The sequence below is a fragment of the Eubalaena glacialis genome, chromosome 12, assembly GCF_028564815.1.
Source record: "Eubalaena glacialis isolate mEubGla1 chromosome 12, mEubGla1.1.hap2.+ XY, whole genome shotgun sequence".
Lineage (NCBI taxonomy): Eukaryota > Metazoa > Chordata > Mammalia > Artiodactyla > Balaenidae > Eubalaena > Eubalaena glacialis.
In genome coordinates this window covers 87,809,617-87,833,205 of record NC_083727.1, presented here as the reverse complement: position 1 = coordinate 87,833,205, position 23,589 = coordinate 87,809,617, and the positions used below count along the sequence as shown (strand labels likewise).

The 23,589-nt window shown below is 42.0% G+C and overlaps 1 protein-coding gene across 1 annotated transcript in view; it reads left to right on the top strand.

The window, feature by feature from the left end:
* The window catches only part of EYS (eyes shut homolog), a 1,734,738-nt gene that overhangs the window by 1,619,192 nt on the left and 91,957 nt on the right, over window positions 1-23,589 (top strand). The window contains exon 35 of the mRNA XM_061207220.1: window positions 12,714-12,896. Coding sequence (XP_061063203.1) covers window positions 12,714-12,896 — 183 coding nt within the window. The remainder of the gene's footprint in view (window positions 1-12,713; window positions 12,897-23,589) is intronic.

The window sequence follows — 23,589 nt, the reverse complement described above, 5'->3', positions numbered from 1 at the left end:
AGTGAGGTGTTAAAGTCCCCCACAATTATTGTGTTACTGTCGATTTCCTCTTTTATAGCTGTTAGCAGTTGCCTTATGTATTGTGGTGCTCCTATGTTGGGTGCATATATATTTATAATTGTTATATCTTCTTCTCGGATTGATCTCTTGATCATTATGTAGTGTCCTTCCTTGTCTCTTGTAACACTCTTTATTTTAAAGGCTATTTTATCTCATATGAGTATAGCTACTCCAGCTTTCTTTTGATTTCCATTTGCATGGAATATGTTTTTCCATCCCCTCACTTTCAGTCTGTATGTGTCCCTAGGTCTGAAGTGGGTCTCTTGTAGACAGCATATATATGGGTCTTGTCTTTGTATCCATTCAGCAAGCCTGTGTCTTTTGGTTGGAGCATTTAATCCATTCACGTTTAAGGTAATTATCGATATGTATGTTCCTATTACCATTTTCTTAATTGTTTTGGGTTTGTTTTTGTAGGTCCTTTTCTTCTCTTGTGTTTCCCACTTAGAGAAGTTCCTTTAGCATTTGTTGTAGAGCTGGTTTGGTGGTGCTGAATTCTCTTAGCTTTTGCTTGTCTGTAAAGCTTTTGATTTCTCCATCAAATCTAAATGAGATCCTTGCCAGGTAGAGTAATCTTGGTTGTAGATTCTTCCCTTTCATCACTTTAAGTATATCTTGCCACTCCCTTCTGGCTTGTAGAGTTTCTGCTGAGAAATCAGCTGTTAACCTTATGGGAGTTCCCTTGTATGTTATTTGTCATTTTTCCCTTGCTGCTTTCAATAATTTTTCTTTGTCTTTAGTTTTTGCCACTTTGATTACTATGTGTCTCAGCGTGTTTCTCCTTGGGTTTATCCTGTATGGGACTCTCTGCGCTTCCTGGACTTGGGTGGCTATTTCCTTTCCCATGTTAGGGAAGTTTTTGACTATAATCTCTTCAAATATTTTATCGAGTCCTTTCTCTCTCTCTTCTCCTTCTGGGACCCCTATAATGAGAGTGTTGTTGGGTTTAATGTTGTCCCAGAGGTCTCTTAGTCTGTCTTCATTTCTTTTCATTCTTTTTTCTTTATTCTGTTCCGCAGCAGTGAATTCCACCATTCTGTCTTCCAGGTCACTTATCCGTTCTTCTGCCTCAGTTATTCTGCTATTAATTCCTTCTAGTGTAGTTTTCATTTCAGTTATTGTATTGGTCATCCCTGTTTGTTTGTTCTTTAATTCTTTAGGTCTTTGTTAATCATTTCTTGCATCTTCTCAATCTTTGCCTCCATTCTTATTCCAAGGTCCTGGATCATCTTCACTATCATTATTCTGAATTCTTTTTCTGGAAGGTTGCCTATCTCCACTTCATTTAGTTGTTTTTCTGGGTTTTTTTCTTGTTCCTTCATCTGGTATATAACCCTCTGCCTTTTCATCTTGTCTATCTTTCTGTAAATGTGGTTTTTGTTCCACAGGCTGCAGGATTGTAATTTTTCTTGCTTCTGCTGTCTGCCGTCTGGTGGTTGAGGCTATCTAAGAGGCTTGATGGGAGGCTCTGGTGGTGGGTAGAGCTGACTGTTGCTGTGGTGGTCAGAGCTCCGTAAAACTTTAATCCACTTGACTGTTGATGGGTGGGGCTGGGTTCCCTCCTTGTTGGTTGTTTTGCCTGAGGCAAGCCAACACTGGAGCCTACCTGGGCTCTTTGGTGGGGCTAATGGCAGACTCTGGGAGGGCTCATGCCAAGGAGTACTTCCCAGAACCTCCTCTGCCAGTGCCCTTGTCCCCATGGTGAAACAGAGCCAGCCCCCACCTCTGCAGGAGACCCTCCAACACTAGCAGGTAGATCTGGTTCAGTCTCCCCCAGGGTCACTGCTCCTTCCCCCGGGTCCCGATGCACACACTATTCCATGTGCACCCTCCAAGAGTGGGGTCTCTGTTTCCCCCAGTCCTGTCGAAGTCCTGCAATCAATTCCCACTAGGCTTCAAAGTCTGATTCTCTATGAATTCCTCCTCCCGTTGCCGGACCCCCAGGTTGGGAACCTGATGTGGGGCTCAGAACCTTCACTCCAGTGGGTGGACTTCTGTGGTATAAGTGTTCGCCAGTCTGTGAGTCACCCACCCAGCAGTTATGGGATTTGATTTTACTCTGATTGCACCCCTCCTACTGTCTCACTGTGGCTTCTCCTCTGTCCTTGGACGTGGGGTATCCTCCTTGGTGAAGTCCAGTGTCTTCCTGTCGATGATTGTCCAGCAGCCAGTTGTGATTCTGGTGCTCTCGCAAGAGGGAGTGAGAGCACGTCCTTCTACTCCGCCATCTTGGTTCTGTCTACTTGCTTTAAACTGACAATCATTCAAGTTCAAATATATTCTAAAAGATCTACCTTTTTTACTCCCCTCCTCCACATTTTGTGATTTTGATGTCCTATTTTACATCTTCATATCCTTTTACTGCTTATTATCGTTATACTTGCTTTTATAATTCTTTTATTGTTTTTATGTACTGGCTTATTTAATTGATCTTCAGTACTGATTATATATTTGCCTTTCCTCTGTGATTTTTTTCCTTTCCTATAGATTCTTGCTTTTTTTCTACTTAAAGGAGATCCTTCATTATTTCTCTTAAGGTAGGTTTAGTATTGCTGAATTCTTTTAGTTTTTGCTTGTCTGAGAAATTCTTTATCTCTCCTTTTATTCTAAATGATAATCTTGCTGGGTAGAGTATCCTAGGTTGCAGATTTTCTCTTTCAGGACTTGAAATATATCATGACACTCCCTTCTGGCCTGCAAAGTTTCTGCAGAGAAATCAGTTGAAAGCTTATGGGGATTCCCTTGTAACTGACCCTTTGTTTTTCTCTTGCTGCCATAAGAATCCTCTCTTTATCTTTAACGTTTGCCATTGTAATTATGATGTCTTGGTATAGGTCTGTTTGGGTTCATCTTTTTGGGGACCCTTGGGTCTTTCTGTATCTGGATATCTGTTTCCTTCTTTAGGTTTGGGAAGTTTTCAGCCTTAATTTCTTCAAATACATTTTTGATCTTCTCTCTCTCTTCTCCTTCTGGAACTCATACCATGCATAAAATGGCTTGCTTTATATTTTCCCATAGATCTTATGTTGGTTTCATTTTTTATTGTTTTTTCTGTCTGCTCTTCTGATTGGGTGGTTTCCATTATTTTATCTTCCAGATCACTTATTCATTCTTCTGTCACATTTAATTGGCTATTTATTACTTCTAGACTGCTTTCTTTTTCTTTTTCTTTTTTTGAAGTATAGTTGATTTACAATGTTGAGTTAGTTGTATGTGTACAGCAAAGTAATTTGGTTATAGAGAGAGAGATAGATATATAGATATATCAATATATTCTTTCTTAGATTCTTTCTATTATAGGTTATTACAAGATGTTGAATATTGTTCCCTGTGTAGATTGCTTTTTATCTCTGAAACTGAATTATCTATTTTTAATTGATTCATCTGTATAACTTTTATTTCCTTGTTACAGTTATCTGCGTTTATATCAATAATCTTTCTTAACTTAGTTAGCATTTTTATTCCCACCTCTTTGAAATCTGGGTCTGTTGAACCAGTAAGGTCTGTTTCATTATATGTTCTTTTGGGGGTTGGGGGGGGGTCTCTCTTGCTCTTTTAATTGGGAGTAGTTCCTCTGCCTTTTTATTTTACTTAACGTTCTCTGTCTCTATGAATTTGGGAGAAACAGTTATCTACTGTGGTCTTGAAGGGGTGTTTTTATGTGGGAGCATCATTGTATAGACTGTGTGTTTCTAATAGTTTTGGTGGTAGGGCTGGTTTTGGTATGGAAACCAACTATATCTTTCCTCAGTGTGTGCTGGCTGTTATCTCCTTGATAGGGGGTGTGGTTTGTGTTGGGGGATTTAAAGCCTGTGTAGGATGTGAGGCAGGGCTTCCTCTCTGCTCTATGGCTGTTACCATCCTGTCAGGGTCAGGGTCTTTTCCCCAGCTCTTGGGGTGGAAGCCCTGAGGGTCAGGTTCAATAAGGCTTCATTGCCCTTAAATGTGTGATTGCTGAAGCAAGTGAGGTCCATGCAGTCACAGCAAACCTATGTGCCTCCCATGCAGGTGTCTGCAGTTCCACTCAGAAACAGGGAAAGCCCTGTTGTATTCATCCCAGATCTAGTGCAAGGCTGTGACCTGGGGGTCAGGGTGTTATTGCTGCAGGAATTGAAGTGGCTGTGCTGCCACCTGAGATCTGGGCTGCCTTGTGGCTGACTTCTCCCAGGACCTGTCTGCCCCAGATCCAGCACTAAGCTGCCATGTGGAGTGGGTGGAGCTGGGTGTTCTCACTGGGAGGCAAACCACTGAGCACACCTAAGCACATGGACAAGGGCCACCACTGCCCCCCCAGGTCACATCCCCATCTGTCTCTGTGTAGCCAAACCGTGTCTTTGTCCAGATCTTGCACCAGGCTGTGGTGTGGAGTGAGCAGGGCCAGGGTGTTTGCCCCTCTGGATTGGGAAGTGCGATGGAGGCAACAGTTGCCAGTACCCTGACAGTTAGCACACCAGCACACACATTCCTCGCAAGTAAAATCCAGGTTTCTGCAGCCCTTCTGTCTGTCTCAGAGGATTTCCCAGCAGGCATGGGGGCCCCTCTCCTCTGCACTGGACCCCAGGACCGGGACGCCCAGGCTGTGGCTTGACCTGCTCACTCCCAGGGCAAGGGTTAGCCGTGCGGACTTTCTCTTTTTTTCAGATCCCTCCCAGGAGCACAGGTCCCAGCCCAATTCCTTTTTTCCCACCCTACTCACTTAAGTGGAGATCTTTCTTGCAGCTTTGGTTGTATAGGAGTTCTGTCAGTTTCCAGTTAGTTTTCCATGAGAATTATTCCACGTGTAGATGCATGTTGATGTGTTTGTGGGGGAAGGGGAGCTCCACGTCCTCCTACTCTGCCATCTTGATCCCTCCTTCCTTTTTTTTTTTTTTTTGATATTTCATAGTACTGTAAAAATCCTACCAAAACCTGGTGTAGATTTAAAGCAGTACTTTGAGAAGCCAGAAGATGGCACTGATTTCTAAGAATTGTGCATCTAAAAAGAATGTGCTGCTATGAATTCTGATCATTTATCATTTCTTTTCCTGATGGGAATTATGATGCTTTACATTTTCATCAGTTTTCTTATCTCAGTGTAAAATTCTCTTTGCTCTTAACTTTTCTCTAACAATTAGATGAAGAAGTGAGAATGGTAGGAATTATACATCTACATAGAATATTGGAATGATTTAGTATGAGCAGGAATTGACAATCAACCAACTATATTTATTTCATGTTTTTTACCTGTGGGTGAATTGAATATTATAGATCCATTTGAATAGACAGCTTTATTTTATTCATGAATTGAGTATATTTATCTTGGTTCAGAAAGAACAGATGTGTATGTTTTTTGTACAAGCATCTCAGAAGATTTATTTCTACTCCCTTTAAATGAAAATCACATTTTTGGGTTATATCTTTTTTATTTCTAAATGATAAACAGTGTGGACACATACTCCACAAGGAGCTTCTTCAACAACAGCAATAGCAATAACAACAATGATCATGTACATGGTTTTATAACCTGATTGCATTTGTGCAGGATATTGAGCTAAATTTACTGCTATCTTATTAAGAAGTTAAGAACAAAAAGAAGAAAGATGTTTATACTCAAATTTACAAAAGAAACCTGGAGAGGCAAACAGTGGTCCTATATTTTTCCAAATTTACCCATCTGCCCAAGGATATATTAATTTTCCTGGCAAAATTAGATGTCTGTTTCAAGGTACTCTATGCTGCTGAACACCATGCTTGTAAAATTGGCATACTAGAGTCTTTCTAAATCAGCAGTTTCCAGAGTAAATCCATCTACCATCTGTTGCTTCATTAAAATACACAATAGAAAAGGAACAACTGAATTGGATTTTCACTAGGTCAGTGCTACCTGGTGTTCACTCTGCAGCCTATATAAAATATAGAATCCAAGTAAAAATCAACCACAATTTTTTTGTCTTTTGTATTTGTATAAAAATGGAGCAATGAGTTTTATTTCAAAAAATAGATTTAGACAAGACAATCTATTCTGCAAACACTGTTCATTTTCAAGAAATCTTCCTTAATGAATTTAAGGAATTTTTTTCAAGTTTATATCGCAAAATTTTAAACAACATTGTGAGGTAATCATACAGATATTTTGTCATGTAAAAGCCAAAAATTTTTGTCAAAAACTGTCAATTGCCCCAAGAAAAATATTTAGTATTTTGGCTTACAAGTTACAAAAGACATTATTATCAAGTATTAAACAGAAAACAATGTTTATAAGATAAAACTTGTAAAACTGTAGTTGTATTTATATAACTTAGTTATGAAAAACAACCAACTCATCAAGTCGGGGGCACCTGCCTTGGTTTTCAGTATCCATATACAATATATTATCTGAATTTTTGCCCACACTAAAAGAATTAAGATTCTAATGTTTTTGCAAAAATCCAGAAACATTCTTATTCTTTAGTGGCAAATGACTAGAAAAATGCAAAAAAAAAAAAAATTTTTGAAAAAGCAATGATGAGCACTGGTGGTGGTGTAGAAATTCTATTTCCCATCTTCATCCAATAACTCCAACTTTTCCCTCATCACTTAAGAACAGAACAGTTAAGATACTAGATAAATAATAACATCAGAAAAATAACATATGTATGTCACTATGCTTTCAACACTATGTTAAGCCCTGTATATGTATCCATTCAACCATTTGATAAATATGTATTCTGAACCCACTTGAGCCAGGCACTGTCACACATCCTGGAGTCCGTGAGGGACAGGCAAACTCTCTGTCCTGAAGGAACTACAATCTAACTGGGGGGAGAGACAAGTTAAAGTAAACAAATAAATAGCATATAATGTAATTAGGGTGCAGTAAGCAAAGCAGGTTAAGGAACTAGAGAGTACAGGGACAGGAGGAGATTGATAGTTTAATAGGTTGGTCAGGGAAAGCCCCTGTGAAGAGGGGACACTTGAGCAGAGTCTTGGAAGAAGTGAGGGAGCAGGCCATGTACCTCTGGGGGAGAACACGTTTCAGGCATCGGAAACTACAGGAGCAGAAGCTCTAAGCATGTTTGGTTTGAGAAACACAAAGAAGTTAGGATGGTTGGAGTAGAATGAGCAAAAAGAAATGGGTATATAATAAATTTGAAGAGTAGGGGCTTTAGGCTATGCTAAGGAATTTTTTTTAATTCAAGCGAAAACACTGGAGGACTTTTAATATGCAATTAATATTAAAAAGGTTGTACTGGCTGCAATATGGAAGAGAGTCTATAAGGGTACAAGGTGGCAAAGGAGAGCAGGTAAGAAGCAGATACAGAAATACAGTCGTCCAAGCTAGAGAGAAAAATGCATTGAACTTTGATGGCCGTAATGGAGGTGGTGAGAAGCAGTGGGGTTCAGGATACATTTTGAAGATGAAGTTAACAAGATTTGCCAATTGACTGGTTGAGGTGGCAGAGAGAGAAACAATTTAAGAATGATGACTAGTTTTTGTTCTGAACAAAGACAGGGAAGACTGAGGAAGAGATCCGGTTGGTAGGGATTGGGTTATAAAAACATGAGAATAAAGAGTTCTTCCTCTTATATGTCCAGTTTGAGATTCTTGTTGGATGTACAAATGTATGTCAGATATCTAGTAGGTAGCTGGATATACTAATCTGGAGCTCTGGGAAGAAGGCAGAGGTGGAGAACATTACTCAGGAGTCATCAGACAGCAATGGTGGGAGAAGGAGGAGGAGCAGTTCAAGGTGGAAAGAACACCAGGAGAACCCAGGTGAAGAAGGCATTTCAAGAGAGAAGAAATAATCAACTATGTCAACTGTTTCTGAGACAGAATAAGATAGAAACAGAGAATTGAGGTTGAATTTAGAAAGATGGTGGTCACGGGTGACCTAACAGAAGTTTCAAAGGAAAGATAGAAAAGATAACCTGGCTGGAATGAAATCAAGAGTGAATGGGTGGTAAAAAGTTCAGAGAATCATAGAGAGACTATTTAGAAAAGTCTTACCATAATGATGAGCAGAGAAACAGGAGCAGCTGGAGAGGAAGGTGGGGTTGAGGAAAGCAGTGTGTCAGATGCAGATATTCGAGCGTGTCTGATGTTGAAGGGGATGATTCCGTAGAAAAGAATTCGGTGTCTCCTGGGAAATAGAAAAGAGTTGCTGGAGTGATGTCTTTCACACAAGGAGGGGTGGATCCAACACCAAGGCAGAGTCTGCCTGGTAACCGGAGGGAAGGCAGAATACGTGGATCAAATGAGTGCATGGAGGGCAGGAAGGTTAAGGTTCCATGACGAAAGGATGGGTATGTCTCTGTTCTTAGAGCTTATTTTTCTCAGTGGAATAAGAAGCAAGATCATTAACTGAGAGAGAGATGAATATCAGATGTTTCAGAGGAGAAAAGAGGAGGCATAAATTAGTCACCCTAGAGACTGGGAAAAGGCAGTAGGATTGCAGGGCTGGTGCGAGAGCTTTGCCCACCTGGGAGACGTGGTTAGCTCAGGTGTGTTTCCTGCATCCGCATGACTTTCTCACCCTTCACAAGAAGTTAGGTACTTATTATCCTCATTTTACAGATGAAGAAACTAAAACAGAGAAGTTAACTTGCCCAAGTTCACACAGGAAGTGAGGAAATCCAGAATCCAGCCTGAGCTGAGGCTCCAGCGGCCTCCCCTCCATCACCCTGCTGACAGCCTGCGTCTCACCACAGGAAGTGAGGAACGGAAGATGGATCTGCCATCTGAGCCCAAGAGATGTCTTCTTCCCACATCCCAGGAGCTCCTCTTGCCCACTTCCGGGCACAAAACTTCAGTAATTCAGATGAAGAGGACTAACTACAGAATGCTTATAAAAGAAAAAAAAAATACAATAACATTTAAAACAATAATGGTTGGGCTTCCGTGGTGGCGCAGTGGTTGAGAATCTGCCTGTCAATGCAGGGGATACAGGTTCGAGCCCTGGTCTGGGAAGATCCCACATGCCGCGGAGCAACTAGGCCCGTGAGCCACAACTTCTGAGCCTGTGCGTCTGGAGCCTGTGCTCCACAACAAGAGAGTCCGCAACAGTGAGAGGCCCGCGCACCGCGATGAAGCGTGGTCCCCCACTCGCCGCAACTAGAGAAAGCCCTTGCACAGAAACGAAGACCCAACACACTCAAAAATAAATAAATAAATTAATTAATTATTTTTTAAAAAACCCAATAATTGTTATTTCTCTGCCTTTACTGGGAATGAGAAAAATTTGCCTTAGTAAATTTTCTAGAAAACAGAAGTTTATACCCTTTTTGTGGTAATTTTTGCTAAAATGTGTTCTGTAAGCATAATAAAACATGCTGTGCAGAGATTCTACACCAAGCCACAGCAGAGCGTGTATTATAGTAAAGATTATGACTCTCTCCCTTTGTGAGGGTTTCTAGAATTTTTAACGACCCTAAGATATTGAGATATGTTAGGTCTTTGACTGCCTGAGATGTTCCTTCACTGCTCCCACACAGTAAATCATTTATTTTTACTTCAAAACTCATCAATCCCTTTCCTTCCTCATTCCCAATCCTCTGCTGTCACTTTAATAGCACTGAAAGAAAAAAATGCATAAGTTCACATTTGGAAGCCATGAGGCAACTAGGATTAAAAAAGAAAAAAATGCATTTAGTAGCCCTAAAATATTCCCCTTGTAACCTGTTCAGTCACTTGATTTGATGAGGACTGGTGGTCCCAGAGTCTGATCTGGGAATTTGTGTAACAGAGGAACCGACTTCACTCAGCGTCGCCTGGTTAAGATCATAAAGGGCTTACTGTAAAGAACTGGAAAGAATCATTTCTGAGGATGGAAGTCCTCTTCCTCCTAGTCTGGGCCCCTCCGTGTCCTCCTGCCCGATCCAGCAGGAGGACGAACGTGTGGCTGAGGACACAGGTCCCTCTGAGTGTGAACCAGACATTCTTTGACCCTTTCTGATTCTATTGCTCCCCATAGGGGCTTCTCTTTTCACAGGCTCAAAGTTACCACAAGACAAAGGCCCTTGCGGTAAGTCACAACTAAGGGTTTAGAGAAGGCACTTGCCTGCCAGGAGCCACGTGGTTCTCCCCAGGGCTGTTCAGCAGATAGGAAGGGAGCTGCCTGTGTAATTTTGTCTTCCTGGAGGCACATTTCTAAAAGTAAAAAGAAACAGGTGAAATTTATTTTAATAATACATTTTATTTATCCTGATATTTAATGAATATAGAATATTATTAATAAGATGTTTGCATTCTATTCTCCATACCAAGCCCTTCTCTACACCAAGTGCAGTCTGAGATCACAGCTGCATATGGTGTAGCACTGTCATTGGTCAGTGTGGCTTCAGACCAAGAGACTCCGAGCACATGACAGATCCACCCCTGTGAGCATGGTTACCCTATGCCTTCGCTGTTCAACCTGCTGCTTTTTAGTACTAGCACTGATACCACATTTCTATTATTAACTGTTCCTATCAATATCACACTGTTACCACTTTCAATGAGTCACCCACCCATTCGCTTACATTGATGACTCAGTACAAGCTGAACTCATTGTTAGACTTCCCAATGTCCTCAAAGTCCTCATTATCATTCTTGACCAAAGTTTGCTCCTCCAGCTCCCCCTGTCTAATCCAGCCTTCACATTCCATCACTACAGTGATATTTCTAAAAGACAACTTTGATCTTTGCTTAACTACTCAAAAATTATGAGGAAAATATCAAACCCTTCATAATTTGACCCCTGTCTTAACTATCTCATTTCATTTGCTTCCACTTTCCTTTTTATACTTCATTCTAAAACATGCAAACTCCATGGGTTCCCTAGTATGACATGCTTTTTGGCCTCCCCATCTTAGAATAAGTTGTTCTTTCCACCTGAAATGATCTTTGCTTGTCACCTGCAGGTGAACTGCTGTCATCAGCCAAGATTCAGTCTAGTTCAGTTGAGTAATTTAACTGACCACACACTAGTTCCTTGAGGGTAAGGATTGTGCTTTATTATCCTTGTGTCACCAATATCTAGCTCAGGGTCAGATAGTGAACTACATATGTATTTGTTGATCTAACCTAAATGTACAAAAATTTTTAGTAGACTCAGTTGTAAATTATTAACAGGAAGAAATGTTATAAAAGAAAGACATTCCTATTTTTAGTATTTAATTGAATTCTATTTTAACTGTTTTTAATGCCAGCATTCAAACACCGTCAGTATTTTTATTTTGCTTCAATTCCAGTTAATTTTATTGAATTTCCTTCAACCATCCTATCTACAGAACCACTGAAATCCCTGATGGGAAGTCTTATTATCTCTGAAACACAAACCACCAATTACTTCATTAGATAAAAATATATATATAAAAGGTGGTATGTCTCAAAATCCTAATTCAGATTCTGGTGAGTTTTGAGAAAATGTATACTTATCCTAGGACACACATCCCAAGGAATAAACTGATAAGATTTTAATAAAATATCAAAATGAAGTATTCAGCTGATTCCATACAAATCCCTACTTGAATAGTTATGTGAAACAAGCAGAAATAAAAGCTTCTGATAAATAGAATTCTTTTTCCCAGGATAGCAGAATTATTTGCTGTATAAACAATTATAACCAGACATAACAACTCTTGTTTTAAGCATTAAGTACCAGAGTGAGGATATTTCTTAAGGTTTGTAAAAATTCTAGTTTTACAACTTCATGAGAGAGCCACCACCTCTTGAGAAGGGAGCATTATAAAGTAATCAAGACAAGCTCTTCTTCCCTCTATTGAGCTGTCTTGAACCAATAAAGATAGATTCTAGGAACATCCTTTAATCTGGGGATACCATTCACAGTAGTCAGGATGGGGGTCAAAATCCCCCTTCCTGTTCCCTGTTCCCCTTGGAGTGAGGAAATAAAAGCCAGTTGGGACTACTTATGAAGGAAACAGAACAATGAAAGAGAAAATGTGGATACAAGATTAGAGGCAGGATGAAAAGAGAAGCTAGCTGGCTGATAGCACCCCTCAACTAAATCTTATTTGTCCACACCGGCCCTTGTACTTCTGGGTTTTACCATTTCCTGTTTCTACTAAATCTCCCTACAGTTTCAGGCCTATTGAAACCCACGCTTTCACTATCTAACATGTGTCTGAACAAATTAAGGAAGAGTATTTCTTTTAGACAACGATTTCACTTCAAGGAAATTTCAGGTCATTCACAATATGGTGATGGAAACTGATCCATTTCCTTCCCATCTCTTGGCCTTCCTACCACTGACCTTTGGCTCTTAGAAAAGTGAAGGGTTAGAGAAGCTCGGTTTGTTCCAAGCTGTGAGTCCCTCTGTAAGTCATATCCGGCATTTGGATGCCAAATTATGGTTACAAAGCACCTAAGCAAATACTTTGACTGCCTGTGATCTTTTCTATTTCTAAAATTAATCTCCAAAATGTAGGATTTTGCTTTTTAAGTAAATTCTTCATGTCGAAAGGGTATGTGAGTTAAAGGATTATACACAGGATCTCAAAACACTACACTTCCTTTGTTCTGGATTTGAATTCCCTATTGAGTCTCTGAGTTGCTCAATGCTGAAGGGCACATAAGTATAATTAATGTGATAGTAAACAGACTATGTGACGAGATGCAGCAGCAAAACACAACCCTCCTCTTACAAGTCCATGAACAGGCTTGTTTTAACTGTTTGCTTTGGGCTTTTCCTCAGCTGTTCACATCACCCAGCCCAGGCTCAGTGGGATGGATGCCTTTGGATATACCTCATTCCTGGCTTATTCACGGGTCCCAGACATCAGCTATGATTACGAGTTCCACTTGAAGTTTCAACTGGCAAACAACCACTCAGCAGTGCAAGACAACTTGATATTTTTCACTGGACAGAAGGGCCATGGTAAGATTACCTGAACCCTCTAGGGCTTGCTTAGGTTTTTTTAACAATACTTGAGAGATTCCTCAGGGACTCTGGCTGTGGGTGAGGCAGACGCTTGCCTGGATCAGCCTCCTCCTGTCTGCTCCTCAGGCGTGTGCCTTGTCCAAGGTGTGCAGCAGCCCTTGACCCCCAAGTCCTGTTCACACCAGGCCACCTCTTATCATCAGGGAATTGTAACTCCTGCCAGCAAACGCGAAGACAGAGAAGGGGGCGAGTCACACGAGAAGTGAGCTTATCGACTGGTCCCGTCCTCTGTTTCTTTGCATTTCCACAGAGAAGGAGAGAAGGGAAATTCTCAGAGGAACACATTTTACCATGTGTCATGAAACGGGAATGGTTGCCCTCAAAAAAAACCATCCCAAATTAAAGGAGCAAGAATTTAAGAAAGTGCTGTAATCATGTACTCCAGTGCCCTTCAATTGGTGGGAAAGCAATTTATAAGCTAAATTTGTGTGTTAAGTAGAAACCAGTTTACACACGTGGGATCAAGGAAAAGCATGTATGTTTTACTCCCAAGTCAGCAACTAACTAGTTAAGCAATTAATCAGCTATCTTCTCTGAGCTGGGGGTCCTCCACTGTGAAATCAAAATGTTACACCAGAAAATGACCTTTCTCATCAGTAATTCTACAGTGCTAGGGGAACTAACGAATTCTGTCCTTTTCAACTCACCCAATGACTGTTTCTGTATTAACACGTGTCTGAAAGAAGCCCACACCCTAAGGGAAGGGTGGTGTGCAGCCTCGCCCCACCTCAGGGAGGATGAGGGTCTGCTTTATCGCGTGAGCGCTCTCCTGCCTCTGAGCACCATATGTGCTCTCCCCTCCCCACCCTTGGTGGGAGATGCCAGTCAGAGTGGTGAAGAGAGCAGACTCTGGGCCTGAAAGGTAGGTTTGGATCTGGTCTCCACCACTTACAAACTACACGTCAAGTTACTTAGTGTCCCTGTGCCTCAGTCTCCTCTCTGTTCAAATGAGTATAATGATGGTGATTCCCTGTCAGAGCTGGGAGGACGAACAGGGTTAAGACGTGGACTCAGTAGCAGGGAGCACTGGACTCACAACATCATTGCTTGTGTTGTTGCAGGAGACCTTCTCCAGCCACCTCCACAAAAGCAGGTCTCACCCCACCCCACCCAAGTTATTCTCTACCTCAGCCTCTTGCTTACTTCCTTCAAAGCCCTTACCTCAATTTACAATTCATTTATCTATTTTGTAGATAGTTATCTTTTATCTATTATCATTTATCTATTTTGTTTCCTATCTGCCTCTACTATGAGACTGGGATCTCTAGGTAGACAGAGACCAAGCCATCCTGTTACCGAACCAAACTCAGGTCTGCTCGCCTGAGCACAGTAAAGCCAATCTACCGACACTGGGTGTGGTGAAGGAAACTGCAGAGTTTATTGCAGGCGCCAAGCAAGGAGTCCAGGGCAGCTCATGCTTAAAAGGCACAAACTCCCTGAAGGCTTCCAGGGAAAGGTTTTTAAAGACAGTATGGGGGGGGGGGCGGTGGTGTGGGGTGTGTGATCAGCTTGTGGACCTTCTTCTGATTGGCTGGTGGTGAGGTAATTGGGAGTCAACATCATCCACCTTCTGGTTCCACTTGGGGTCTTCGTGCTTGTGGGCAGCATGCAGTTAACTTTTTCCACCTGGTGAGGGTTTCAGTATCTGCAAAACAGCTCAAAGGACATGGCTCAGAATAGTATCTACAGCCCTCGAGGAGGAACTAAAGGTCCTTGACTTTGTTTACTGGCTAAACTATTATTATTTTGTCTTGCTTAACAGTTTTCCTTTCCTTCCACATTTCTCACTTCTCTGATTAAATGTATTCTTTAACTAAAGTTTTTCTACAGACAAAAGGCTGGCAGAGGACATGGAGGGGTGGCGGGGCTCTGCCCTGGGATGGCCCCACAGGGTCCTGCTTGATTACAATCCTTCCTGAACTTTATACACCCACACTTAGCACACTGCCTGACACATAATCAGCACTGAATAAAATACCCACAATAAGCACAGACAATTGTATGTCATATAAGTCAGCAACTCAGTTACACAAAGGTTCTTAGAGTGGCCAGTCTCAGGGACTTGCAGTTCAGATGCCGTCTTCTCCGTTACGATTTCTCCATGGTTACTCTCTCCTTCCTCTGAGGGTTGCTGAGCTGCCCTGCACTTTGGGCATGGAGCCTTCATGACAGGCCTTGGTGGGCTACATTTCTCTCCTCATTCAGAGAAATGGTGTCCCGGTTATCACTGTATCACCCACAAAGCCTACCTCAGTGGGCTGTAATAAACATCTGTTGAATGACTGCCAGAAGGCAGGGAGGAAAGAAGGAAAAGAAGAAGGAATTCCTACTCCTAACTCTTTACTTGCATACAATTATATCCTTCTCATTAGCAAAAAACAAACAAACAAACTGGCAAATGAAAAATTCAAATGAGCATCACAAAGCTTGAGTCTGAGTCCTAAACGATTCACAGAGGAAGAACCCAAGCAAAAGATAAACATTTGGCCCATGAAAATGCTGCCACCAAATGCCTCTTCAATACTCTTCTACTACAGATTCTTTCAAAATTCTCCAAACAAAAAAATGTAAAAGCCTGGTCTTGGTTGCAGCATTTCTAAAGTATGAAATTTTATATGTTACACTTTCTGGTCTTCTCACATCTCTTTTGTGTGTAGGGAGATGAATGCTAATGCAGCACTTGCATCTGTAGGTTTACAGCATGGCTAAATAAAGGCTGGATAACTGGTAGATTAATTGTGGAGCTCTATCTGCCAATCAGTGAAAATGAAAAATCTGAAACATACAATTCCACATTGTACCACCAGAGAGAGCAAGAACACCAGCTAAGAAATGCTAGTCAGGCCAAAGAGCTTCTCAAGGGGGGATTTCTCCAGGTAGAACCTCTTCACATCTGTAGCAGAATCACATGATGGTGCTTGTTAAAATATTAATTCACATGCCCTCTTGAATTAAAAAAAAATAGACTTTTATCAAGAACCTTATGTGCTTTTCATGCAACTAATATTTTAGAGCAACCATACAAAACCCCTAAGGATCAGCTAAATTAGACCATATATGGGGACGGACTAAGATATGCAGTTATTGCTCATAATATAGGCAGGGAGGATTTTTCAATTTATGTAGCATAAAGTTATTGGTTAAAGAAACACATATTCCTTTAAAATATATTATTATGATATTATTATGATTAACATTAACCACACAATTTGCAATTTTCTGTTCTATATAAGAAACTAGGACCCAAGTTAGTGTTTCTAACAGTGGTATCTCCACATTTAGGTATTATTGTATAGTAACATCAATCTCTGACCTGTGCTTTGGTTGTTACTAAAACCACCATTTCATTTGCTCCCTTTGTCTTTCTCAGGTTAAAAGATGCACAAAGCCACAGAGTTCATATGATAACTTGAACTATAAGCCAACCTCTAATTTTGGACAGGAAAAGGCAAGGGACCGTCTTCACTCCCCAACACGGGTGATGTTCTTCCTCGAGTCCCCAGAGCCAGACTCTGATTTTGCCAGACTTCATGCACATTGAACTCTGGACAAATTACCCTGTCAAACATTTCCACTTGAAAATGTCTCTCTTGACTTAGGATTTTAACCTAACCTAAAACTTGTCCTGCCTTTCCCCAGTCATATTTGGCATTTCCTTCATTACCAATTCTTCCTTTGCTCCCTTATAACTTGTGTCTTATAGTTCAGCTCTTCTAAAAACCACCAGTCTGTCCCACATCGGTCCACAGAGGAATACTTGATCTTCCCCTCCCATATTCCTTCCACTGGCGACTGGTATAAATATTCTGCTTCCTCCAGAACCCAGGAGTCATCTGGATTTCTCCCTTCTATTCATTTTGACAGCTATTTACTGGGAGCCTACATGAGGGATTCTTCCCAGTGCTGGAGATACAGTTGTGAATAAGTCAGACAATGTCCTTGTCATCTTCTCTCCAGTTTATACCTCATGTTCTATAAAACACCAAGGTCTGTCCATTTTACCTTCCAATGACTTTTTCCTCTTTTCTCCTTCTTCTTTCTTCCCTTCCTTGCTCCCAGTTTATCTATCACAGGTGGTCGCAGTAGCAATAACCTCCTTTCCAGGCTCCCTGCCCAGTCCTGCCCTCTCCCCCTCTATTCTCCACATAGAAGTCTGAACGTATGCTGCCTAATCAACATGCTTCCTCATAACATACCACTTAAGATCCTTTGCATAACATGCACAGACATGTGTCCAGCCCCTGCCCATTTGCACAATCTCTTGTCCTTCATTCCGCCCTACACTCGACAATATCAGCACACGTGTACATTCTGGGTCATGTCACTGTGTCATGTCACCGTGCCATGTCACTGGGTCATGTCACTGTGTCATTTCACTGCATCCTCCAACTTCGTGCTTTCACGTACGCTGTCCCAATCTTCCTGAGCCACCCACACTTCACTTTCATGCCTCAAAACCACTTCTATCCTTTAAGCCTCAGCTCAAAAAATTATCTTTAAGTCTTTAACACTTCCAGGAAATTTAAGAATTCATCTCACTGCAGCTTGCTGGGAACAGTTATCATATTTTATAACTGTTTGTCTGGATCTCTCTCAACCAGGACTGTGGCTTTTCTTTTTTCTATCAACAGTGGCCGTCATGTGTAGACACTCATTACAGTTTTGAAAGAATGAATACAAAAATCTCTGTCTCTGTTACACTAAAATTTATAATCAATTTAGGGAAGCACAACATAACGTACTTAAAATTTTGTGAACTTTTCGTTAACTTAAAATTTGTTAAAATTTTATTAACAATACTAAACCAGAGGTCAGAAATTATGTCTGGTACACAAAGTATCCATCACGGTGTCTAATACTTGTCTGGAACATAGGCATCATTGAATGTAAAGAAGTACGTAAGTGATAGAAAAGATGGAACTCAGAAAGTAGAAATTTCATCCAACTAGAACAGTCAGGGAGTGTGCTCCCTTTCTGTGTGTTTCCCATCCTTTCCCTTCCATTTCAGCCAATGCTCTACGACTAGTGCTGCAGCAGTCTCACTTGCCTCCCCAGCTCCACTCTCTCCCAGCCCATCCCCAGCCCACTTATGCCATCTGAGAACCATCACCCCATCCACGCCACCTTCCCTGCTCCCTCCTGCCTGGAGCACCTGCCCCAGGTCTCTTCCCATCCTTGATACAACCCATCCAGGTAATTGTCCTCTGACAAACCCAGGTCTCCCATATCCTACCTACACAAAGCCTGTATGGAACAGGTAGCTTCTATCCCATAATTTGGAACCTAATCATACACTGTGTTGTCATTCACAATCACTACTTCAAATCGTATGAAGTTACCATTTTCATAAATCAAAAACATTAAGATAGCAGCAATTGCATAATCCCTCATCAAGATTAATTTTAAATGCTTTTGGATAAACTAAGTCTTTAATTTCTTTCATACACCCCACTGCATCACTCACATGGCAGGTACTGTGTGAGAAAGCAATAATCACATGCTTACTGATTCTTTCACTCACTGAAGGATTCTCCATAGACAGAGGTTCTCCTGGTTCATTCATAATACTGTGTGGGCACAGATTGATCTCAATTGTGTCAGAAAAGTAAGGACCTAAATAAAGGGGAGGGGAGGACACGGATTACTGTTTACATCATTGAAATGTAAGTTTAAATCTCAACATTATCCTATATTAAAAAGCGTGATGCTGTGACAGACTCTTTCAAAAAAACATACATAACTCCCTGGATAACTGATCTCTGTGTCTGAGTGCATTGTGTGCATAGCTTTCTGTCCATCACCTGCAGGCAGGCCTTCTGTGCTGTGGTAATTATGAAAGGTTACCTCATATTCCGTGCCAAATAATTTCTTGTTTACTTCAAGCCCTTAGTTATTAACTGTAACTGAAATAAGAGCACATAAATATAGCTTGATGTTTTTGTGTGGAAAAAAATTGGGGTGTATGTCATCTACAGAAAAACGAAGATGGAGCATCACACAAAACTGTCAGCTCCGCCTGTTCAGAGCCGGGGACAGACCCCGCGGAAGACGAGGGCAAGGAGGGGCAACCACTCCCTCACGTGGCACAGCACCGGGCCCCACGGCCTGCCCACCTCCAGTCACAACTGGCAGTGTGTGCCAGTGTTCTACAACAGAAAAATGTTCATCATGTGATGAGAAACCATGAGGATTCCTACCTGACCACCTCAAGCCATCAAATCTTCATTTTCTTGAAATTAAACATCCTGGACTGTATCTTCAATGTTATCTAAGTTATCAAATAAATTGAGTTCTTAAGATTGTTCAAAAAGAAGTTAAGGGCTTCCCTGGTGGCGCACTGGTTAAGAATCTGCCTGCCAATGCAGGGGACATGGGTTCGAGCCCTGGTCTGGAAAGATCCCACATGCCGCGGAGCAGCTGGGCCCGTGAGCCACAACTACTGAGCCTGCGCGTCTGCAGCCTGTGCTCTGCAACAAGAGAGGCCGCAATAGTGACAGGCCCACGCACCGCGATGAAGCGTGGCCCCCGCTCGCCGCAACTAGAGAAAGCCCTCGCACAGAAACGAAGACCCAACACAGCCAAAAATAAATAAATAAATAAATAAATTTATTAAAAAAAAAAAAAAAAAAGAAGTTAAGCTAATTCACTTTACTGACTGAGAAATATGTGAAAAATTGACCAGGGCTCAAATAAGGTTAAAAATGACAAAAATATGCAGATCCTAGCAAATCCCCCCCTTGTTAAACTTACAAGGAGGGGAGTGTTCATTTAAGCATAGTTCAGTGGGAGCACCTTGGTCTCACAGAAGAGCATCCAGAGGAGGAACAAACTGCAAATCGATCAACTCCAAGCCCGCATTCTCACTGTTTGTTCTGCACTTCCAGTGAGCACATGGGGTTCCATCTCAGGGAAATTCAAGTTTACCCACCAACTGGTGCTTCCATCCCTTGTTTTCATGTTGTCATCTCTTGACAGCACATCAAGAGAGTTCCAGACTTCCCACTCTTTCTATTCTCAACTCCTTTTGTTCAAGAGATAAAAAACTGGGAGTCAGATGTAACTCCAGGAAACGCATTTTATCACATTTTCATGTGCTCGGAGTGCAGCGGTGCATTTGTAGTCAGCGTCACTCTTACCTTATTTTCATGTGCTGGGAGTGCAGTGGTGCATTTGTAGCCGGCATCACTCTCGCCCTTCTGTTCACTAGCACAGCTGCAAGTCAGGGCACCAGCTTGATGTGGCCACAAACAGTAGCCAGTTAACACTGCCCACATTTTAACAATTTAATCCTCTGAGTTGGACACTATATGGTCTCCATTGTAAACAATGACTAATGAAGAAACATCACGGACATGGCTTTGTATGGTTCCGATGCTTTCAAAGCTCTGGAATATACATAGTTTAATGGTCATATCAACAAAATACAAAGCTAAAAGTTTCCCACTATGATTAGAAGCTGTACAGATCTTAAGATAGAGATTGTATGCTCCTTAAGAGTTCATTCAAAATCTCCAGTTATCTTAATTTTAGTGTAACAGTCACTAAAGCAGAGTCTGTCTCTGAGTACGGGTAAAAATGGTTCCAGTGTCCAGAATCCTATACCATCTGTGTATTGCTCTGGTGAAACTTCCATTCTTTTGGGTCAAACTAGATATATTTTTTGCTTTGCATCATTTTTAGCTTTGACTCTAGCTCCATAAACTTATTCCGTTATTTTCCTAAAATCATTCACATTTATCTAACTCTTCGTTCATACCTAATTTAGCTTTCTTTCAAAAACTGAATATACCCATAGTCAACTAAAGAAAGCTTAGTTAGGTTTATCTTGGTCTCAGTGTCAGCATCATTCTAGTTCAATGTCAAGAATATTTGATTAAAAGGTAGTTTCTTCCTTTCAGAAATCTAAAAGCCTAACAGGCCCTAGAATATATTCAAATATACCCAGAAAGTGTGTGCACAAAAGGAATTGTTCCTTCAGAAGGGAACTCCCACCAGTAATCAGGAGCCATTCACCAAGTCAGGTTCATTGAACTGGAAAGTCACAGCATTATCTCCGTGGGTCCTCTCACATCTTTTATTTCACTCAAGACAGGAAAGAAGGGAAAGGAAAAATCCATTTGTCTGTTAGAATTTGTGAATCAATTTGGAAAGATCCAAGATGGAGGAGTAGGAAGACCCTGAGCTCACCTCCTCCCATGGGCAAACCAAAATTACAACTGTTACAGAGCAACTACTGATCAGGATGACCTGAAGACTAACAGGAAAGATCTCCTACAACTAAAGATATAAAGAAGAAAACACAACGAGATGGGTTGGAGGGGAAGAAATACAATATAGTCAAGATCCACACCCCAGTGGGCAACCCATAAATGGAGGAATAATTACAATTGCTGTGATTCTACCCAAGGAGCAAGGGGTCTGAGCCCCACATCAGGCTCCCCAGGGGGTCCTATACCAAAAAGATGAGCCCCAGAATATTTGGCTCTGAAGACCAGTGGAGCTTAATTTCGGGAGAGCCAGAGGGATAGGGAAATATAGGCTCCACTCTTAAAAGGCACACACAAAATCCTACACACTCCAGGACCCAGGGCAGAAGCAGTAATTTGAAAGGAGCCTGAGTCAGACCCACCTGCTGATCCTGGACAGGCTTCTGGAGGGGCAGGAGGTAACTAACTGGAGCTCACCCTGGGGACACAGACACCGGAGACAGGCATTTTGGGAGGTGGTTCTACCATATGGACACTGGTGCTAACAAGCCACTTTGGAATCCTCCTTCTAGCTTATTAGTGTCATGACCTTGCTTGGCTCACCAGGCTGTCAGAACCAGTCCTGGGATACCTTAGGCCAAGCAACTAGTGGGCAAGGCCAGAGCCTCACCACAGGCTGGCTGTCTTAGGACTCCCAGAGCCCACAGTGCCCAGACATGGCTTTGTCCACCAGAGGGCTCAGGATCTGGCCCTGCACACTGGCACACTGGCAGTAGCCCTGGGGACCCCATGGGCCCTGCAGCCAGCCATTGGGACTCAGCCTCCACAACTAGCAGGCCAGCACCAACTCCAGGACACCCAACGCCCCTGCATCCAGAGACCCTGGGACTGGCCTCAACACATCTGTGGGCTGGCACTAGCCTTGGGACTTCCTAGGCCTCAGCCCTACACACCAGCAAGCCAACACCAACACCGGGACCCCTGAGGCCCTATAGCCAGAGACCCCTAGTACCTGGTTCCATCCACCAGCAGGACAACACTAGCCCCAGGGGCCACCCCAGGCCCAAACACTGCCTACCAGCAGGCCAACACCAGTTCCAAGACGCCTTGGATCCCTCAGACAACCACCTGGGGATCCAGCCCCCACTCACCAATGGGTCGACACCAGCTCTGGGATACCCCAAATCCTGCAGCCAGCCATGTGAGGAACTGGTCTCATCCACCAGCAGGCTGACACTAGATCCAGGACCTCCAGCCCCACAACCATCCACCCTGAAACTTGGCTCTGCCCATCAGTGGGCCAGTATTAGCCCCAGGAACCCTAGGGGTTCTGAAGTCAGCCACCTCATCATCTGGCCCCACTCACCAGTGGCCGGCAGGCTCCAGACAAGGCAAGGCCTGGCAACCAACCAGAGCAGAGGCTAGCCAGCCCACCACAACAGAAGGACCCACACAGCCCCAATAGGGGTTCCTCTAAAGCATACAGCTCTGGTGAACACAAGGGAGAGTGCTGCTTGGACACATAGGACTTCCCTACAAAAGGTCACTTCTCCAAGGTTGGGAGATGGAATCAACCCACCAGATACATAGAAATAAAGACAGCAGTGTAGGCAAAATGAGGCGGCAGAGGAATAAGTTTGAAATGAAGGAAGAGGATAAAACCTTAGAAGAAGAACTAAGTGAAGTAGAGGTAAGAAATCTACCTAATAAACAGTTCAATGAAATGATCATAAAAATGTTTGAAGAAGTGGGGAGAAGATTGGTTGAATAGACTGAGAAGTTAGAAGTTTTTAACAGAGTCAGAAAATACAAAGAAGAACAGACGGAGGTAAAGAATACCATAACTAAAATGAAAAATACACTAGAAGGAATTAACAGTAGATTAGATGATATAGAGGAATGGATCAGTGAGCTGGAAGACAAAGTAGTGGAAATCACTGAAGCTGAACAGAAAAAAGAATAAACAAAAATGAAGACAGTTTAAGAGACCATGAAGCATAATAATATTCACATTATAGGGGTCCCAGAAGGAGATGAGAGAGAGAAAAGGGGGCAGAGAACATATTTCAAGACATAATAGCTGAAAACTTCCCTAACTTGGGAAAGTAAACAGACATCTAGGTCCAGGAAGCACAGAAAGCTCTAAAAAGATCAATCCAAAGAGGACCACACCAAGACACATTGTAATTAAAAGGACAAAAATTAGAGATAAAGAGAGAATATTAAAATTAGCAAGGGAAAAGCAACAAGTTACATACAAGGGAACTCCCATAAGGTTATCAGCAGAAACTCTGCAGACCAGAAGGGAGTGGCACAATATACTTAAAGTGAAGAAAGGGAAAAACCTACAACCAAGAATACACTGTCCAGCAAGGCTTTCATTCAGATTTCATGGAGAAATCAAAAGTTTTACAGATAAGCAA